Source organism: Rana temporaria, chromosome 2 (genome assembly GCF_905171775.1).
Source record: "Rana temporaria chromosome 2, aRanTem1.1, whole genome shotgun sequence".
Taxonomy (NCBI): Eukaryota; Metazoa; Chordata; class Amphibia; order Anura; family Ranidae; genus Rana; species Rana temporaria.
Genome location: NC_053490.1, coordinates 285,980,566 through 286,002,797, shown reverse-complemented (window position 1 = coordinate 286,002,797; position 22,232 = coordinate 285,980,566). Strand labels below are relative to the sequence as shown.

At 43.4% G+C, this 22,232-nt stretch overlaps 1 protein-coding gene across 1 annotated transcript in view; it reads right to left on the bottom strand.

Moving 5' to 3' along the window:
• MYOM3 (myomesin 3) overlaps window positions 1–14,891 on the bottom strand; it is a 145,018-nt gene extending 130,127 nt beyond the window's left edge. The window contains exons 1-2 of the mRNA XM_040339383.1: window positions 14,658–14,891; window positions 7,265–7,378 (exon numbers count right to left, since the gene is read on the bottom strand). Coding sequence (XP_040195317.1) covers window positions 7,265–7,371 — 107 coding nt within the window. The 5' untranslated portion in view covers window positions 7,372–7,378; window positions 14,658–14,891. The remainder of the gene's footprint in view (window positions 1–7,264; window positions 7,379–14,657) is intronic.
• Between the last annotated feature and the right edge of the window lie 7,341 nt (window positions 14,892–22,232).

Here is a 22,232-nt window from a genome sequence, read left to right as displayed (position 1 = left end):
ATCTATTTTAATTAGAACAGTATTCAATGCCAGAGAGGATTAGTGCCTATGTAATACTATCACACTATACAAACATGCATAAATATTTGCCATTTGATCTGCTAGGTTAGGCAGCAGAAATGGTGGTGGTGGTTAGTTTTTTCTTAATGATAACAATATTAGCCTGGGAAGTCACACAAAGAATGATATGGAACATTTTACTGTCTGCAGTGATACAGCTCATATTAATATGAGTGCATTAGTAGCATGAATCAAGGGTAAGCAGTAGTCATGAATAGTAATGATTATTAACCACTTGACCTCTGGACGATTTTACCCCCTCCCCTTCATGACCAGGCCATTATTTCCGATACGGCACTGCGTTGCTTTAATTGACAATTGCGTGATCATATGACACTGTACCCAAATAAAATGTATGTCATTTTTTTCCCCACAAATTTTGGTGGTATTTGATCACCACTGCATTTAAATTTTTTTTGCACTATAAAAAAGACCAACATTTTGGAAAGAAAAAAGCAATCCCCAGACGACGTCCTTTAGTGACGAAACACGTAGGATGTGGCCTGTATTCGTGTCCTCATCTCGCCTTTTCTCTATGGAGATAGACTATCACAGCGTGCAAACAAGCATGGGAAGCCTCGTGGAGATGCTGCGCAAGCATCAATTTTATTGTACTGCGCATTTTCAACTTCAAATTTGTAAGTGCTAAATTCTTTGGTTCATGAAATTTAAATGCAGTATTACACTATGGAGTTTCCTCTGTTTAGGTTTTTCTGAGATGCAAGGATTCGATTTAGTCTCTGTTACCCAGACACCAGCATAGGTCTATTGGGAGACCCTAAACCCCTGGGCTTGGAGTGACCGTCGTGATAGCGGTAATTTTTCTGCGGTAAGGAGACTACACTGTATTTTCCGGCGTATGAGACAACCTTTTGGATGCAAAAAAATGCCTCAAAAGTCGGGGGTCGTCTTATACGCCGGAACCTGTCTCCGACCTGTTCAGTGTTCCGCCTATCACGGATGCCTTCTCATCTTCGGACGAGAAGACATCCGTGATAGGCGGAACACTGAACAGAGGCCCTACTGGGAAAATTAGTGTTCCGCCTATCACGGAACAGTCTGAGGAGGAAGCGCGGCTTTTGAATCATGGATGCCCGCAGCCTGAAACCCAAAATCTAAAAACAAGTTAAGGTAGGGAGAACGTCTTGGCTGGCACAGTGAGGTCGGCAATGGCACAGTGGAGGCATGTAATGACACAGTGGAGGCATGTGATGGCACAATGGAGGCATGTGATGGCACAGTGGAGGCATGTGATGGCACAGTGGAGGCATGTAATGGCACAGTGGAGGCATGTGATGGCACAGTGGAGGCATGTGATGGCACAGTGGAGGCATGTGATGACACAGTGGAGGCATGTAATGGCACAGTGGAGGCATGTAATGGCACAGTGAGGCATGTAATGTAATGTAATGTAATGTAATGTAATGGCACAGTGAGGCATGTAATGTAATGGCACAGTGAGGTATGTAATGTAATGTAATGGCACAGTGAGATTTGAAAAAAGCTGAAAAAAGCCTGTTCCTGTCAGCTACCCCTTAGCTAAGGGGTTCTGGCTACCCCTTAGCTTCCAGACATACTAGTATGAAGGGGGTCGTCTTATACGGCGAGTATATCCCAAAACCAAAATTTTTCCTGGAAAAATAGGGGGTCGTCTTATATGCCGGCAAATACGGTACTCATTCTTGGGTGTTCTATCCGTGGATGGAAGTTCTTTAGTCGCAAGTTTTCTTCTTTTCTCCTGCACAAATATGGAACTATAACCTTATACACAGATTGGTTTTAGGATCAACCATTTTCAGTTTTTGGGACTTATCCTTCTGTGCCAAGTTTTTCAGTCATTCGCTTTTGGGATTTTATATTCATTCATTTTTATCATTACTATTTTCCTTTATTGCAGTCGGCACTGGTTCATTTTGGTGCATACTCACATATTTGTTATTTATGTTTTCTGATGTTTATATGATACTGGTTCACTCTGGTATTTATTGTCACATTCACAACTGAGCCAACAAATTTTATATACCGTATTTATCTTCGTATAGCGCGCCCCGGCGTATAGCGCACACCCCCAACCTGGAAGGGAAATTTCCTGAAAAAAATAAAATACTTACAGTTTGAATGCCCCTCGTCGGTGTCTTGCCTGGCGTCCATCGGCGGCCTTGTCCGGTCCGGCGTCCCTCTGCTGCCCTGGTAGTGTCCTCCCCGCTTCTCCCGCGCTGTTTCTGAGTCGATCCATGCTTCCCGCTCTGTGTTTGAACGCCGTCGCCGACATATACCGAGCGCAATACACTCGGGCACGCTCGGCCATGCTCGGCTCCTTTCGCATAAAGGCTAGGAGGCGGCACAGGGCGTGACCACGAGGGGAGCCGAGCCTGGCAGAGTGTACCCGAGTGTACCGCGCTCAGTATATGTCGGCGGCGGCGTTCAAACACAGCACGGGAAGCGGGGATCGGCGTATATTGCGCACCCACGATTTTCCCCTTATTTTAAGGGGAAAAAAGTGTGCGGTATACGCCGATAAATGCAGTATTTTTTTTTGTTTATATAGTATTTCACAGAATTCATTATTTCCTTAAATTTGGAATTTTGATCAAATTCTAGCGCTGTACCTTATTATACCAAGTGTTTACTTTCTGCTATAAAACATATCCACTAAAAAAAAATGCGAATTTCTTCATAAATTTAGGCCAATATGTATTCTGCTACATGACTTTGGTTCAAAAAAAAAAATAATCCAATAAGTGTAATAAGCGTATGTTGATTGGTTTACATGAACGATATGGTGTCTACAAACTATGGGATATATTTATGGAATTTCTTTTTTATTTCTTTTTTTTTTCATTACCATAACTAAATGCTTCATTGACACCTCTGTGTAATGACAGTGTGACACATTTTACAGTTCACATGTAGCAATAATAACAGGGATCCTAACCTTTCCCTAACCTATGCACTGCTAAAAGAATGTTTGATTACACATACACTTTAATGCAGGGCTCAAAATTTCAAGTCCTGAGCTACTAGCCAGGCCTCAAGAGTTACTCGCCACCAGTTGCCCCACCTAATTCATACACTGCCCTGCGCCTAATTGCACCCGTAAACACGCCCTCGTAGATTATCTCATGGAATGACAATGTTTTATGCAGAATCAAGTTACAAAATTAAATATTACCAACAACAACTTTAACAAAATGGGACAGGGCACTGGGGGCAGACCAGAGGGACAGGGCACTGAGGGCAGACCAGAGGGACAGGGCACTAGAACTGGGTCTCTTCCCCATTCTCTTGCTGTCTCCTCTGCAACTCCCATCCATCCTCTCTCTCTCTCCCATTCATCTCATCATCAGGAGCGTGTGTGTGTGTGTGGCTCCACGCTTGCATGTCCCCACTTCCCCCTTTTATTCAGGCTGGCAGAGAGGAGAGGAGCTGCAGCACAGCGGGAGGGAGTACAATCCAGCGCTGAGATCCACACAACTGCACAGCCATTGACACCACAGCACAGCACACACTGACAGCGCACAGCACACATTGAGACCAGTCTGTTCACAGTGCTCAGGCTAAACTGTTGGACACTTACATAGAGCACAAGGAGAAGAAAACTGCGCAAACTAGAAGGCTGCCGCTCTCATGTCAGGGCAACTTTCAGTGAGCGCTGCACCGGAGTGGTAATTTTTGCAATCCTCCACCTCACTCATTACTTTCTGCTCTCCAGCTACATTGGTCGGGGCCCGGGGGAGGGGGGCAGGCTCAGAGAGGTCATACTGTTAGGTCCTATGGCTTAATGAGAATTGTAAGGAGAGCACCTGTGTACTGCTCTGCCTGTGCGCGGCTCGCCAGACTACTTTTCCCGAGCATGCACCTTTCCTCTTCGGCCGCCAATCTCATCTGGACTCTAAGTGTAGGCACAGATTGGAGGGAGATTGGTCATGCAGCCCTGTCATCACTCGCCCCCAGCTTAAATCCACTCACCAAATGCTAGTAGGCGAGTGGCAATTTTGAGGGCTGCACTATACTAATGACACTGTCTGGAAAGGGGTTAAACATCTAGGGCGATCAAAGGGTTAACTTTGTGCCTAGCCACTGTTTTTGTGTACTGTATGTGCTGCTTTTACAGAGGGAAAAGATTTCTGCTTTGCAGGAACACAAAATCCATCCCTTCCCCACTGTCAGAACAGAGATCTGCCTTTTTTACATAGGCAGATCCTGTTCTGTGTATTTGACCGACGATCAGTGGGTGTCAGCAGACATCTCGTGCCCAGCACCCACAGATCGACTTCTGCTGTGAATAATCACGTGTCCCTGCAGGCGGAAGTGCAGAATCACATATATATACATGATTCTGCACAGGAGAGATGCCCTGTAGCAGTACAACTGATGAAGCACCCTGGAGTTTAGTCAGGGTCCCTCCTTGAAATTTACTTGCCAGGAATAGTCATCTTGGCTAATTGTTAGAGATCCATTGAGTTCTCCCTAGGTTTGGCCTGGTTGCACTTTTCTCTTCTACCACTAGGTGGCCAGGTACTTGGTGGTACTAAATACAAGAAGGGTAAAGCAAGGTCAGATTATGGGTATATGGGGCATCTCAGCCAATTGGCAGGGGTTTTCTTGAATTTCTTTGCCTGCTGGGAGAACCTATATATTTGTATGGAGTCAGTCAGGTGATCTGTGTTCTGTGCCACCTGGACGACTATCTGGGTGGACGTGTGTTGTATTGCCCGGGCTGCTAGGCTGGTGATTGGGCCTATTCCAGGAACATCTGACTGCTAGGCTGTCTGAGGGCCTATCCAGAAGCAAGAGGGCAGCTCTGCTGGCTGGAGAACCTGTTGTGCTCAGAGGGGAAGTTGTCACCAGTAATTGACTATCTGCTTAATTACCAGACCACAGTGAGTAACTGAAGCAAGTACCGGAGCAGCATTCTCACCAACCGGGGATGGTGAAGAATCAGGAAACTTCAGCAGGTATCAAGCCATGGACCCAACCAGCGGAGGTGACGCTTGCAGAGCAGCCTTGTGTGTCAAGCCAGGGAACGAGCAGGCCAGCAGGGTGAAGCTTGAGAGGTATCTTGAGTGCCAAGCTAAGGACCCAGCAGAGAGGCGGGGTGACACTTGAGGAAGATACCACTGTGAAGATTGGAGGAGCTCAAGAGATTCAACGGCAGTGAATCAGCGGGTCTAGTGAGAGGCCGGGAGCTCAGTGTATAGAAGAACTACAAGGAGCGTATGTAGTGGAAGTGAAGGAACTGTTACGCTTTGTGTTAAAGACTGTTAAATACTGTTGCCATAGGAGACAGAATTCCTGCACATGCAGATGTGTCATCTTGTTGGATGACTTTCCCTGCATGGCTGTCCACCTATTGAAGTATCGGAGTCTACCAATTAATCTTGCAACTACCTACGGGTGTCTTGGCTCTAACCTTCTCTGCCCCCCAAAAAGTTTGTTAAGAGAAATAAACTTTCTTTTGCATTCAAGAAGTGTGTGGCGCCCAATAACTTTAACTACTCTGCACCCACCATGCTGCACAACCACCACCTAGAGAAGGATGTCAGCTGTCTGGCCCTGGAGGTTCTCATTAGACCAAAGAAGGCCTGGGACCTTGCTACACTTAAAGTGGATGTAAACCCTCTCTTATCCTTTCTAAATTACTGCCATAGTGGTTATTTATAAGGATATACATGCCTCCTGCATGTATCCTTACCTGTCAAATGTCTCCACTCTGTCTGTTATTACAACTGAAAAACTGCAGATCATGTAGTTAGGTCTGTTGTCCGTAGCTCGGTGGGTGGAGTTGTGATGTCAGTAGACTACCCGCCCACCTCTACACTCCCCTTGTCAACATGCATTTTCTCCTGTGGATCACTAACATTCAGTCAAACCCCAGAAAAATCACCACATGACTTCAGCATGCCCAATCATACTGAGGTGTGGAACAGCCAATCCTGAGAGAGCTAGAGAGAAAAGGAGGAGGGGATCTGAAGTACACAGAATGCATGAGATATGTAAATCACCCACCGGTCACTCACAGCAAGGGGTAAGAACTAACTCCTATTTCTGTGTATCAGTTTTTATCTCACTGAAAAAAAGATAAGAGGACTGCTCAGAGCTTGTTTAACTCTTCGTGGCAAGACTGGGCACAGATGACATGAAATCCTATACTGTACAAGGTGCACTTTTTTTTCGGGTTTACATCAACTTTAAGTGACCCAGTCTCAGTGACAAAAGAAAAAAAATCACCCTCTATAAAAGACTACTTACCGGCAACTCCTTTGGTCTTTGCTCTCTTGCATCACTTTCAAGATTGTTTCAAATACATGGCTCCCTGCTAGGCACTGTAGTTACTCCTGCTGACATCTATGTCACTACTGTGTCCTGTTTTTTATTTGCAAAGTTTGCTTAAAAGGGTATAGCAGTGTGCAAAGGGTTCATCCAGTATTTTTAGTGCTAATGTGGTCATACCTCTTTAGCATCTGTTATATTATATGCATGTACAAGCTATTGGGATCTGAGCACAGGTATATCTTGTTTCCACTGTAGTGACTTAGGGCTTAGTGGAAGGAACCACAGCGCACGGTGGAAGACCAGTCATCCTACACACAAAAAAGTGTTGGATACAAGTGGCAGCCAGAGAGTGACATTAAAATCACCACCTGCTATTTTGTGACAAATGCAGTGACTTGCCTAAATGGCTAGTTTCAGAAACTGTAGTGAAAGAACAATATTCACTGCAATCAAAATAATACAAATTCCAGGTCCAAAAAAAGCATAGTAATAGCAATAATATAGATAAAGCAGCTATCAATGCCTCTTCCTCCACAAATAGATTGAGTGATATTACTACTTCACTACTTGTCCTTTATTGGGAGAGTTGGAGAGGTATACTGTATATGCAACTGGAATAAAGAAACTAATATTTATCAAAATAGCAAGAAGAAAGAGATATGTAAATGGAGGAACAACAATTCTATATTTCATGTGGACTGATGTCCTTTCATTTTTAGAGTAATCTATTCTTCCAAAGAATTGCAAATGGTCAATAACGATTAGATATGGTAATTGTTCATATTAGTAAAATCCATGTATTGATGTATTTTGTATTACACTTAGCAGTCTCAATTCTATCTGATTTATTTATTATTTATTATCTATTTTGGTATACTGGGAAAGGCAAAAGCCATAAAACTACAGAGACATGTGAACAGAAACTGACCTTGTTCTAAATTTCTTTTTCATTGTTGAAGTTCCCATTTCAAACTTCCGTTTCATCTGCTCAGATTCTTCTTCTTCTGCATAAGAATATGTGATGCTCTTTTCCATTCTAAATCTAGTGAAAAAAGACAAATACATGACAGTTCATATCTGCTTGTTTCTCAGAGTGCTGTTTATAACAAAATATGAGACTTACAGTAAATGTATGCAAAATACATATGCCAAAATCTGATCTGTGCGGGATTACCCATTCACACCATAGCACCTTCTCTGAATGAAGTGTAAGAAATGTAGCAGAGTGCCTCACATGCAGACTGAGATCTCTTCAAATGTAGCTAAAGATAAAAACATAAAAATCAGCACAAGGGACAGTAAGGATGTTGTGTCCCTTGTATTGACTTGTTCGGTAGAAATCTTCCTCTGTCCTACCCCACAGCCACTGCCATAATCTTCCCATGCAGCAGGGGTTAATACAACTAAGGGCCAGTCAGGAGCTCTCATAAAGAGAGCTGCCAGATCCATCTGTAGCTCCACCCCCGAAGGAGCCACTTGAGTATATTTGGTTCTGTGCTCTGCCTATCAACCCTCAAGAACAGTCTCAGCCCCTCTGGCACACCTATAGACAATGTCACTGCAGCACAACAGTAAATAGACACAAATGGTAGTTGACCAGAAAGTATCTTTACTAAGAGGCTTTGGTCATAGAAAAACAGTAATAACGACACAGAGATTTTCTTTTGAAAACTCTAATATAAACAGTATATCTTTAAAGGCACAGGGTTATAAAGTTTACGCACTTTTAATGATTTAGATACAGCCTAAGCACTCAGGCATAAAGGGGGAACAGAGGAGGATTGATGTAGGCCAGTCTGTATCCCTGAACACTTGAAATCACAGGACTGGATCCTATAAATATTTAATCCATATGCAACAATATTAGCTTTAGTATGGAAGTTAGAGTTCCTCCTTAATGAGTGTAAGTGCCTCTGAGTTCCTAAGTATACATAGCATAGATATGGAAATCCTCACAGTGTATATGTCCAATGTCTCCAGCTAGCTTTGTTGGTGCACTTTAGATATTCTGTTTAGCAGGGTGAAACAAGTGTGTACTGTGGAGCTCTGAAGTAGAATATACACAGTTTCTGCCTGGAAAGGGGGGGGGGGGAGATGAGTACAACACAGTGTTCTACTGATGTAGGGGCAAAGATATGCAATGTTGTCTGCATGCAGCATCTCTGTGTATCTGTACGATGGGCAAGTGCCCGCTCACCAATCCTGCGACCAAGGCCCAAAGGAGATGTCCTGGCAGGCAGGCTCTTCAGGTTGCCTGACTGGCTACTCCACAACTGGAATGTCTCATCTCTTCAGGAATGTGCCTGGAGATGCACCCGGGCCCATCTCTGGTGGGATGTCTGTAACTGGCTGTGGAACTGTGGCAAGAACAGGCACACCGACCCTAGATAGCAGCAGCCCTCTCCAGCGTCCAGTCTTTTTCTCGCCTCGTGGTCTCTCTCTCCTCCTAGACAGCCTTGTGGTGTCTTTTTTTTCCCTTCCTCCCCTCCTGGCATGCTGGGGTGTGTAGTTTGCCCTGCAGAGATTAACATGGGGTCACCTGTGCTTGGGACTACATGTCCCAGACTCCTTTGCTCCTGCTGCTGCAGTCCTGTCCAAGCATTGGCTCTCTCCCCCTGTCAATGAGGAACCAGGGGAGGGAGAAGAGTGAGTTGCTTTCCTGTGTCAAGTAGTGTGGGGAGGAGAGGGAGGGTGGAGAAATCCCCCACAGCTGTGACAGGCTCTGTTTCTCTCCTGTCTGTCTCAGTTCCGCTGCCTGTGTCGGTGGCAGCTGCAGGATTAGCGTGGGCAGGAGGGTTCGGCACTACATGTCATTCATAGAAGTTAAACAGCTTCTATGAATGACACAGGATCTGTGAAATAAGGGGGCATCGCTATCAATCATCTGCCCATTCCCCCATCATATAAGCTGTAGTACGCAAGAGGAAGATTTCTACTGAAAGCAGAAGAATCAGCACATGGGACAAATCACACTATATACTATATTATGTCCCTTGTGCTCATTTCTATGTTTTTTATTTTTAGCTAAACTTGAGCTTTAAAAGAGAAGTATGTTTTTTTTTTAGATTCATACTTACCTAGGTGGATGCAGCATCAGTCCGATGCTGCAGCTATCCCCCGGCGTCTCTGCACTGATAACTGAGCCACCAAACATCACTGATGACTCGGTACTCTTCCCTCCTTGAGCGGAGAGATGCTGCCTGTCAGTCAGCATCTCTCCTTCTCTGATTCTCTACGCTCATTGGAGCGATGAGCTGTGGAGGGGCGGGGAGCGGCCATGTCAGCAGCTCACAGAGACGCTGAGACTGCCATCAGTCAAGGCAGCTGGCGGATCCAGACTTGGGAAGTCGGGATGATGCGATGTCTCGACTGATGGCAGTGATGTCAGCAGAGAGCAGACTTCAGACCACTCTCTGCTAAAAATGGGTCACAGAATTTCAAAACAAATTGCAGTCCTGTGACCCTTAGAAGAAGCCCAGCCTAAAAAGCTCAGGCTGGACTTCTCCTTTAACTCTATTTCCCACGACTTCCTGGGTTCCTGGAGACACACAGGGAAGATGAACTCCTAAGCTTCCTTCCCTCAGCAGCTAAGAGAGGCCACACTTTATGAGGCAGAGGTAGTTGGGCAAATGATCTGCAGCCAAGTTAGAGGCCCTTCACTGTCAGAAATGTTGTGCGGGCAGTTGGGCAGAAGCATTCAGCCTTTCCAGGAGACCCAGTTACTTTAGGGAGCATCTCCTAAATTGCTACTGGAATACTACAGGTCCAGAGAAGTGGACTTGTGTTTTTGGGCCTTGGATCCCTCCAGTTGTTCACCTGAGTTACCAGAGCTACCCTGGATTTCTCTAAGAGGGACTCTGTCTGAGGATAATAGTAAGTAGCAGTGTTCTGTATTGTTATACTGAAGTAGTGATTCTCAGTTTGACTCTCTGTTGCTATAGTATTCTTAAAGAGACTATGCTACGCAGCCACATGTTTCCTTGATTGAGCCACATAGACATGTTTGTACAGCTTTCATTATGTGTTTTGTATTATTCTGCATTGAATAAATGCCCTTTGCCATTTTGATCCTTTTTTAAATTATTGATACTAACTTTTCGCCTGTTTAGTGAACAGCAAGCTACAGTTACTCTCTATCTGATCACTTGGTCGATAAACGTATTACAGAAACATATCATGGGCGATGACACTATGAACCCTGAGCCTAGGTTCACACTTGTGTGATACGGAAACCAGCATGATTACAGCGCCCTTCCCGCATCGCATCTCTCTCGCAGGCAGTTCACACTGTCCTCTGCGAACAGCTGCGGGTGTCAATCAATACATTGTTAATGACACCCCCAGATCGGTTTACAGATTGCAGTGCAAACTGTGAACTCGCACAGGAATCGGATCACATAGGTGAGAACACCCATGCAATCTGTTTTCAGTGCGGGGGAAAAAAGTCCCTGCACATTTTTTGTGCGAATTCAGTGCAAGTTCAGCCATACAACTGTACGGCTGAACTTGCATTGCACAGACATCACATGCGATCGGCCACGCAGTGCGTGTGCGAATCACATGCAATGTCTGTGTTCGCACAAATATAAACCTAGGCTGAATGTCGCAAGGCCCTGGTTCACCTGCTCTGGTAGTTGCTAAAAGATTCATGCCTTGACATCTTGCCTTCACATGTCTAATGCCAAAAAATGTATTTCATAGATCATTTTGGCAGAGAGTTATTGCAACATCTTTACTGCATACATTTCATTAATTTTAATTTTTTTGTCTATTGTAATCTTTACTGCCTAGTAATTCTAATTGTAGCATATGTTTCTTTTCAGGGACTGGGTTCCCTGGATCTCACCCCAGTGTATATATCTATGTAGCCTAATGAGAACCTCCAGGGCCAAAGATAGCTGACATCCTTCTGTATGTAGTGGGTTGTGAGGCATAGTGGGTGCAAAGATGGTGAAAGTCATTGGGCGCCAGATACTTCTTGGATGTAAAAGAGGTTTTATTTCTCTTAACAGTAATTTTTGTATTTTGGGGGGAGAGAGGGTTAGGGTTAGGGCCAGGACACCCTTAGATAGTTGCAAATTTAATTAGCAGACTCCGAGACTTCAATAGGAGGACAGCCGTGCAAGGAGAGGCCTCCAGCAAGGCCCCCAGCTCGTGCAGGAATGCTGTATTTAACAGTTCTTAAAACAAAGTGTAACAGTTCTTTTACCTTCACTACAACTTCTCTTTGTAGTTCTTCCATACACTGAGCTCTCACTAGACCCTCTGATTCACTGCCACTGAATCCCTTGAGCTCCTTAAATCTTAAGGATAGTATCTTCCTCAAGCGTCACCCCTGCTTCTCTGCTAAGTTCCTAGCTTTGTACTCTAGATACCTCTCAAGATTCATCCACGCTGGCCTGTTCGGTCCCTAGCTTGACACACAAGGCTGCTCTGCAAGCATCACCTTTGCTGGCTGGGTCCCTGGCTTGATTCCTACTGAATTTTCCAGATTCTTCACCGTCCCCCAGTTGGTGGGAATGTTGCTCTGGTACTTGCTTCAGTTACTCACCGTGGTCCCTGGTAATAAGGTGGATAGTCCCTTACTGGCGACATTCTACCTCCGACCACGACAGGTTCTCCGGCCAATAGAATCGTCACTTTTGGCTGGACTGGACAATCTCTGGCCTAGCAGCCTGGGTAATACAACACACATCAACCCAGACAGCCGTCCGGGTGGCACAGAACATAGATTACCTGACTCCACCCGAATATATAGGTTCTCCCAGCAGGCCAAGGGATTCAAGAAAACCCCTGCCCATTGGCTGAGATACCCCACATAACCATAGCCTCACCTTGGGTTACCCTTCTCGTATCTAGTACCGCTAAGTACCCGGCCACCTAGTGGTTGAAGAGAAATATGCAACAAGGCCAAACTTGGAGAAATCAATAGATCTCTATCAATCCACCAGGATAACAGCTCCTGGCAAGTAAATTCGGGAGGAACTCCCTGCCTAAACTACAGGGTGCTACATCTAATACTAAATTAATATTAACTGTTTCTTATGTCCTTTTTTTTTGATTAACAAGGATATAGTTTAAAATAAAGTAGGATTGTTTAAAATGTTAGTATATTTTTTACTGTACATTTATCAGATACTTTATTCATGTAAGATTTATAGGATTATCTTAGTTACATTTCTAATTTGAAAACTTTATGTTTTTGTATTGCTCACTGTATGCAGATGTTTTTTATTGCATTTTTACATAAAACCAAAACATTTTGGTTCTGCAAATAAAGTTTTTCTAAAGGTGAAAAAAAAACACAATGGGTTTGGTTTACTAATGGAATAAAACACGTTCACTTTTCAAAACAAATTTTCACTTAACCGAATGTGGTGAAAATTTATTTTGCAAAGAATACCCAATCACATGCAAGGAAAATAAAAACAGGATTTTTACTTGCAAATCACTGATCAATTGAAGACAACAGTGTTTCACCTCATTAATGAAGTTAGGATAAAATTTAAGATTTATTTTTTTCAATTCCCTTGCAAAGTACAAATCCACCTTGCTATGTGAACAGTCTAAAAATCTGTGTGATTTCACCAAAATTTTGCCATTTTGGCGAAATGCATTGAAATTAGTACGAAAAAGCGAAATCAAATTTTTTTTGGTGTTTTTAATCACTTCAGCCATAGAAGGTTTTACCCCCTAAATGATCAGGCCATTTTTTGTGATACGGACCTGCGTTATTTTAATGGACAATTGCGCGGTTGTGCGATGTTGTACCCAAATAAAATTGATGCCCTTTTTATTCCAAAAATAGAGCTTTCTTTTGGTGGTGGTTTACTAGTAATGGTGGCTTTAATCAATTTTTAGCAGGACTGCGACATTGCGGCACACTTTTTGGGAACCAGTGACATTACTACAGTAATCAGTGCTAAAAATATATGCACTATTACTGTACTAATGACATTGGCAGGAAAGGGGTTAACACCAGAGGCGATCAAAGGGTTAAGTGTGTCCTTAGGGGATGCTTTCTAACTGTGTGGGGATGGACTCACTAGATGAACACAGTGATCCGTGTTCCTGATTAGCAGGAACACAAGATCACTGTGTTCATCTCTGAAAGAATGGCAGCCTGCCTTGTTTACATTGGCAGACCGCCGTTCTATCTCTCTGAGGAGTGATCGTGGGTGGCCGCTGGACCCGTTGATTGACTCCCCCTCTGGCCAATCAGTGCCCACAGCCTATCACACAAAATTACATACAGGTAAGTCGTTTTGCGCAATAGGTCCACCCTGCTGCAGTATATGCGGTGGGAGGTCCTTAAGTGGTTAAAGCTCCTGAGGAGTGTGGATGCTCAATGCTAACTTTTCTGGATATGTTCTTTTGAAAAAAAAAAAAAAACAGCCCTGCATTAGCCATATTATTTTCTGTTTGTTTTTCACATATTTTAAAAATACAGCAAAAAAAAGAATAAGAAAATAAATATATTAAAGTATCAGTATGCAAATACTAATCATATATATCAAAAGGTTAAAAATAAAATATATAAAAAAATAAATAAAATAAAATAAACTACCCTGAATTCACCCCTCAAAAAAACATATCCTCTATACAAAAAATATATATATATTTTCCAGCAAATTCCTTCTGAGCAGTTGAAGAGCAAAAACTGTTTTGGTGCAATTTTATCATTACCAAAGTCAGTTTAGTCCAATTTATTCAGCTCAAACTTATTCACAAAAAAGCAAGCTTTTCTGTCTTTTGAAAAAGTCTCACACTCATAAAGTTGAAATACAGCAGAATTCAATATGACCCATTTTTTAAAACACTATGCAATAAATGGCAAAAGCTCTTTGTCATTTGAAAATGCTTCAAACATGTCCTGAGTGTTGACTAGAAAGACACAACACATCCAAATAAGTCCTTATGCTCTTCATGATACAGTAGCTACGTTTATAGAATATTCTAAGGGGATGTTATATGTAAGCTCAAGAAACCCTTTTCAGCTTTAAATACCCTGATTTTATATCTTTTTTATTTTGTGTCATGTTCTGTTTAGCAGCTAAACATCCACATACTATCTTAATTTTTCTTTCTACATTTATTACCTAGCCCTCTGCATCATAATTACTTCTATCAGTAAAACTTTGCAGTAGGGTATACAATAAATGTTCATTCTATAATAAATATGGTGGTGCTGAATAGAAAAATATTAATAGTGCTATATAAATAAATTGTACATACGTCCACATATTTATAAAAATTAAAATTAAAGTTGACATTACCATAAATCTGAAATATTAACAGAACAGAAAATCAATTATACTTACAAATTTTGCAGTGACTGAAACTGTGTTCTGCTCAAGAGATAACACCAATGTCCTCCTTCTGCAATACTGACAACTCTCAGAAAAAGAGGCCAATTCTAAGCCTTACATAAATAGCTGCACTATGAAACGACGAGCCTTGTAAACTGTGATCCAAAACAATCTCTGGGCTCATTTCAACAAAAGTTTCAGAGCATACTCCATCTTCTATTTTATAACGGGATGAGAGAATACACTATGGGTATATAAATATACCAGGGATTAAGATGGATTTCAGAAAGGCCATTGGGAGGGGTTTGATCAACAGTGGAATTAAATCCAGTACATTGACATTTAAAAAGAGAAATAACTTGCAATGTTAAAGTGTTATTGATTTATTAAAATAATTCTCATTGATGATATTGGTTTTCACATCTTTAGTCGTACAGAATTTAGGTTCAATGACTAAAGCAGGCCATATATGAATAATAAAAATGAGTCAATTTCCCCTTCCACACATTTGATGTAGATGGGGGAATCCTTCTATTATATTATTACTATTACTATTATATTCTGTCGGCAGAATACAATGATCAATGTTACTAAAGCTATAGCTGGTGGCACTGATCGTTTGGGAAAGCCCAGTCTGGTTGTACACAAGTCAAGCTCATTCTCTGGCCCATACAGTGTGAATGAGTGGTTTGTTTGTTCAATTTGAGCCAATTGTTACTCTATGGGGACGCAACATCTGTATGAACGCAGTATTAACTTAAGGGGGCTGAATAATTTTGCACGCCCAATTTTTCAGTTTTTTATTTGTTAAAAAAGTTTGAAATATCCAATAAATTTCGTTCCACATCATGATTGTGTCCCACTTGTTGTTGATTCTTCAAAAAAAATTACAGTTTTATATCTTTATGTTTAAAGCCTGAAATGTGGCAAAAGGTCGCAAAGTTCAAGGGGGCCAAATACTTTCGCAAGGCACTGTATATCTATATAAGTAGCTGTAGGAGATAACACTGCTAGGCTCTAAGGAAGGAGGTAATTCTTCGAAACGCATCAGCCAGAAGTGGTTCGCACGTCCTCTCTCTAGGCTCTGAAGACTGCTACCAGTAGACTGATTGTCATAAGCCAAAGACTGTTACATTGTGGTTTTCTTTCCATGCTTGTGAGTAGTTTTTAATACTTTTTGCTTTAATAAATATATCAAAGGATGCACAAGGCTGGTGCGCCCTCTTTTTTCTATTCTCTTTTTTGACTGCTAGGATACGCCTATCCTGGAGGGCAGCAAGGCCTGAGATATTATCCACTCTGAACTTTGGATCGCCTGGTCAACACATTTGTGCGCAAGAGTATTTGTTTTGCTGCCTGAATGCACACGGTCTGTGTTTGGGACCATACACTTGCATCCACATACCTGTCAAATTAGGACCTGCGGTTGTGTTCATACAGCTAATGTGTCCCCGTAGCGTAACATAGGCTGCCTGCACACAGCTCCAGCCACATAAAAATAAAATGCTGATTCACACTGTACAGGCCACAGCACCCATGTGTATGAGCCCAAAGACCTCATTTACACACAAAGCTTTATCTATTAAGTCAATACAGATTTATTTTTAAATTTTTCAGGAATTTTGTGAGTTGTGTGTTTTTAGCTAAAATATCCTTTTGATATCGTCAGGGGTAGAGGGCTCTGTCAGGTGGGCTGTACAGGGTCTATGATTTCGATCAGCAGTCCTGTGTTGGATATACACTTTAAGTGAATGCGTGGTATGTAATGTGTACAGTGTTTTGGAAAATACAGCTTCAACTGGAACGACTAAATGGTTGCCAACATCCCAAATAAGTAGATTATTCAAGATAAAATACCCCCCATTGTTGTTGTTGTTATGTACGAACGTACCTGGTAGTCAGAGCCTAGTTTGCAGGAGATGGCCTCTCTTACAGCCCTGGCTCAAGAGTCACTGAAGTGGGAACAGCGAGCTCAGGAGCACAGTCAGGTAGGAGTGCCGGAGTGGTAGTAGTAGTCAGGCACTGGATGTTGATCCTTCAGAGATGGCTGGAACTGAGGACAGCTGGAGCAGAAGTGGTGGATCAGTGGTCCAGGAGCTGGCGGAACTGGAACAGCGACAGCAGGAGCTGGAGAGGTAAGCTGGGTTAGGTACAAGTAACAGGCAGTAGCGGAGTCAGACAGGCCGGGTCAAGTAGGAAATCAGGTAGCTGATGTGGAGGGCTAAAGCGTGGTCAAAGGTTCAGGCAAAAAGATCTGGCAGCAGGTAGGCAGAGAAGGTGAGCAGGGTCGAGGATTGGAGAGGTTCGGATAGTCAGGCAGAGCCGGGTCGGTACTGGTAGCAGGTTAGACAGGGATTCAGAACACTGATACAGAGCTGCAGATCAGACAGCACTGTATTAGTGCAGCTGCTGGCTTTTTAAAGGCAAAATGGAGCGTGCACCCTTCACGCACGCGTGTGCGCCAGCATTTGGCAGGCACCGGCGCACAGGCACAGATGGCTACTGCAGCAGGGGTCTAGTAACAGGTCCCTGACAGTTGTAGAACTTTTAATGCAGCTTGAAAGGACAATTACAAAATGAATAATTATTAAAATCTATGGGAACACATTTCACCATATAGTGTCCAAAAGCAACAATAAAAATAATACAGTTAATATAGTTCACAGATGTGGGTCTCATTTTTCTTAGGCCCAATGCGCTTCAGGATAACAATCCCTTCATCAGGGTCACTTCTTTCTTTAGAAGGAGATCAGTATAAAAAGCGATCTAAAACAGAGCACAAAACATTCAATGTAGCATATGAACAAGTGGTCAAGAATGAGCATTGTTGAGGACAGAGGAGGGAGCCACTCACTCACAGTCTACTGTAATGTGTACAGTAAATGTAACACTTACAGATATTTTTAACTCCCAACAGAGAAAAAAAAAAAACTCTGTCAATGACTTTATCTGCTTTTCTCTCCAGAAGTATGGAGTCATCTTTGTTCAAGCATTTTCCGGTGTCACCATCTACTTCCCAGGTTGAGATGCTGGCTCACTTATGATGCAATCATGTCAATCCCAATGCCTGTGTAGTTAAAAAGCTATTACCATGGCCTAATGTATAATAGTTGTCATGCCTCAGGCCTTGTACACACGACCGAGTTTCTCAGCAAAAACCAGCAAGAAACTTGCTGGGAGATATTTTTTTGCCGAGGAAACCGGTCGTGTGTACATTTTCTTCGAGGAAACTGTCGAGAAACTCGACGAGCCAAAAAGAGAGCATGTTCTCTATTTCCTTGACGGGAATGGAGAAAATTGGCTTGTCGAGTTCCTCGACGGCTTCACAAGGAACTCGATGAGCAAAACGATGTGTTTCGCCCGTCAAGTTCCTCGGTCGTGTGTACGAGGCTTCAGAAGAACTCACATCCGCTGCTGACATGGTTTATATCAGTTATTGGACGTGACATAATACAAATGTTTCTCAATAAAAAAGCAACATGGACAGTTAGATTTAATGTTGATAAAGGGTTACACTTTGATTTTTTATTGTTAGAATGAGCGGGTTTCTGGTCAATCCTTACTACATTGGTTTACATTTCTTATTTCCTTTATGCATTATGAGTACCGACAACCTTAAAACTGAACTCCAGGAATAAAATTGTCTGCATACTTTTATTGGGCCAGCTTTGGCTTGTTGTAAGTATGCATATCTGATATCCTATGGGCCATTGCTTTAAATTGATGTAGTAGTTTGCACTACATACAGTGAGAGTCACGATTCCTTTGGTTCTGTGTAAGCTTCCCTTGCTCAGCACCTCCACCATTCACAGAACACTTATATTTAAAAAAAATAAATGCAAGGTGGTCTCTGGTTAGATGAAGAGGTGCTGAGTAAGCAACCCCCTGTCGTCCATGTGCACAGAGGAAGCCATTTGCACCGAACCTAGAAGATCATGGATCTCACTGTATGTATTGTGGACTACTACAGTGATTTAAAAGAGAAGTATGTTTTTTTTTGCGCATTATACTTACCTAGGTGAATGCAGCATCAGATTGATGCTGCATCTGTCCCCTGCCACCTCTGCACTGAGAACCGAGCAATCGAACACTGCTGATGGCTCAGTTCCCTTGGCTCCCCGAGCGGAGAGATGCTGACTGTCAGTCAGCGTCTCTCCTCTCTGATCCTCCACGCTCATTGGAGAGCTGAGCTGTGGAGGGGCGGGGAGTGGCCGTCTCAGGCTCTCAGCGGTTTGCTGAGAGACTCAGACTGGTATCAGTCCAGACACCTGACGGATCCAGACTTTATTGTCGTGATGACGCAGTGTCTGGACTGATACCAGTGACGTCAGCAGAAATGGGACTTCAGACCGCTCTGTGCTGAAAACAAGGTCACTGGAGTGCTAGACGAATTGCACTTCTGTGACTCATAGGAGAAGCCCAGCCCTTTAAGGCATTCTCAGTGGCAATCTGGATATCAGATATGAATACATCAACCCAAGCTGGCCTAATATAGTTATGAAAAAATATAGTTCCTGGAGTTCAGCTTTAATGATTTTAATTGATTTCATCACATGACATTGGAATACCATCAGGATGGAAAGTAAAGTTTGCTGTTTCTATTTACAGACCAAAGGGGAGCTCTCAAACTCTTATTTCTCAGCTGTCAGGCTCTGACACCTCACTCATGCCTTCTATGACATTTCACATTCCAGGCAATAGTCATTAGCTAGTTAGCTGCTATGACTCCTGACAGGTTTGAAATGATCAGTTGTGGCCAGTGGCGGCTGGTGCTCAAATTTTTTTTGGGGGGGGGGCGCAAACGAAAAAACAAAACAAAACAAAAAAAAACAATTGCAGCCTCACTGTGCCCATCAAATGCAGCCACTGTGCCCATTAAATGCAGCCACTGTGCCCATCAAATGCAGCCACTGTGCCCATCAAATGCAGCCACTGGGCCCATCAAATGCAGCCACTGTGCCCATCAAATGCAGCCACTGGGCCCATCAAATGCAGCCACTGGGCCCATCAAATGCAGCCACTGGGCCCATCAAATGCAGCCACTGTGCCATCAATTGTCACCACTGTGCCATGCCATCAAACGCAGTCACTGTGCCATGCCATCAAACGCAGCCACTGTGCACTCAATTGTCACCACTGTGCCATGCCATCAAACGCAGCCACTGTGCCATCAATTGTCACCACTGTGCCATGCCATCAAACGCAGCCACTGTGCCATGCCATCAAACGCAGCCACTGTGCCCATCAATTGTCGCCACTGTGCCATGCCATCAAACGCAGCCACTGTGCCATCAATTGTCACCACTGTGCCATGCCATCAAACGCAGCCACTGTGCCATGCCATCAAACGCAGCCACTGTGCCCATCAATTGTCACCACTGTGCCAATTGTCGCCACTGTGTCCTTTAATTGTCGCCACTGTGCCAATTGATGCCACTGTGCCATTTAATTGTCGCCACTGTGCCAATTGATGCCACTGTCACTGTGCCAAATGTTGCCACTGCGCCTATTGTCGCCACTGTGCCAATTGATACCACTGACACTGTGCCCATTGTCACCACTGTGCCCATTGTTGCCACTGTCACTGTTCCAATTGTCGCCACTTTGCCCTGTAAAATGCCCCTCCCCCACCCAGCACTTACGTTTCTGGGGTCGGCCATCCTTCTTCCACGTCCCTTGATGTCTTCTCCCGCCCTCGATGACGCTTCAGCCAATCAGGTAACCGGTAACCAGAACCGGTGAACCTGATTGGCTGAGACACCTGTCAGTCTTATCCAAGGAACGCACCCCCCGTACGTCCCTTAGATAAGTATTTGGAAGCCGAATACAGCCTGAGGGCTGTACTCGGAAAGCCTATCAGAGCCGCTGGCTCTGATAGGCACTTCCACACAGCCAGCCAGCTGCCGTTATTCAGATGGTCGGCGCTCACCATCCGGCCGGCCATCTGAATAGTCGCGGCAGCGGCAACAATACATAGATTCATGAAATGCATGAATCTATGTATTGTAATCAGTGGCGGTGCAAGAGCAAGAGGGGGTGGCGCTCTATGGACGCACCGCCACTGGTTGTGGCTATAGTGAAAGCGTTGTCAAATCCTCCAGGAATTTTGTCTATAAGGGGAAATTGGCTATCCAGCTTGGGAAGGTGGGCACAGAAGAAGTGCAAGCTACTGTCATTGGTGTCCAGTGGAATGCCTGAATGTGACAAAATTGTTTGGCCACAGTCCACAATATTACTCAAAGAAGCCTCCTTGAACAAGCATGTGGATTGAAACCAAGTGATTTGCTACTGTGTACATATGCAGTTTCATACAATACACAATTATGTAATCTTTATGCAACCAGTCCACCCAAAACTGATATTTAGTTATATATGGTGAATAGTAGGCATGAAGTCTGCTCCTGGTTTCTTAAATGGCTTCGATACCACAACAAAAAGATCTCCTTTACATAATACCTGTCCACCTGGGAGTTTAGGGTTTACTGCGCACCATGGATGGTATTTTCTATGAATTATGGCTGATGCTGATGTGTTGCTTTGAATCTTAAGGCCTCTGGCTCCCCCAGACACCCCTGCAGCTGTAATCTTCCAGCGCTGTGGAAGTTAATATGAGCAGCTACACCTGTCACAGGCACTTGTCAAGTGCTACAAGACAAAAACAGAATGGCGCACGAGAGGGTACCGAAACACACTGATAAGACAACTAAAACTCTATAAAGTGCAGGAAGTATATGTATGGAGCATTAATGGCAGCTCCCTCGGGAGCGAAGCAGCCAATCCCAGACAACGTCAGCTTGTGACAAAACGCGTAGGTGTGGCCTGCGTCCCGACAACATCACACTTAACAGAACGGCAGACTGATACAGCAGAGGGAATAGGAGGAGACGCGGAGATTTATTGCACATTGCCTGAGAGATTTTTGTACAGCGGGCGTACTTGATATACTCCTGTAAGTGCATTACTACCTTATTAAAACCTTTTATCGCAGTCTCTAATATGGGGCTCCCTTGTTTTTATCTTTGAGATCTCAAACAGCGCCTGACCTGGTGTATAGAAGCAGCTCCAGCCACAAGTCTTTTTGGGAGACTTTAAACACCCTGGGCTTTGATTGACCGCTGTGCCTGTGGTCATAAATACGGGTAAGGAGACTACATCTCTAAATCACTCGGGTGTTTATCTGGTGGAAGGAAGTGTTTTCTTTAAGGTGACATTACTTTTGAGAAGAAGATCCTGGATTCATACATCCTCACTTGGGACTCTTTTCTCTTTTTTTTCACCTATACTTATCCTATTTCACTAGCAGAACTATTTACCAGTTCACTTAAACAGTTTGGATCACATGAAACTTTTATTTTTTATTTTTTATGGGTGTAGTTTTGATATTCACCAATTTTTTCTGCATTTGCATCGTTTTTACAATCTCCCATTGGGGGTTTTGGATATTAATTTATTAATTTTGGTGTCACCATCAATTTTTTCACTCATTGATTGTTTATGCGCTGTACTTTATATTTTAACATGTTTTTTAAATTTGTATCTGCAATTTTTGGTACTGGCAGCATTCACGTTTTTGGTTTAGCGCAGTGT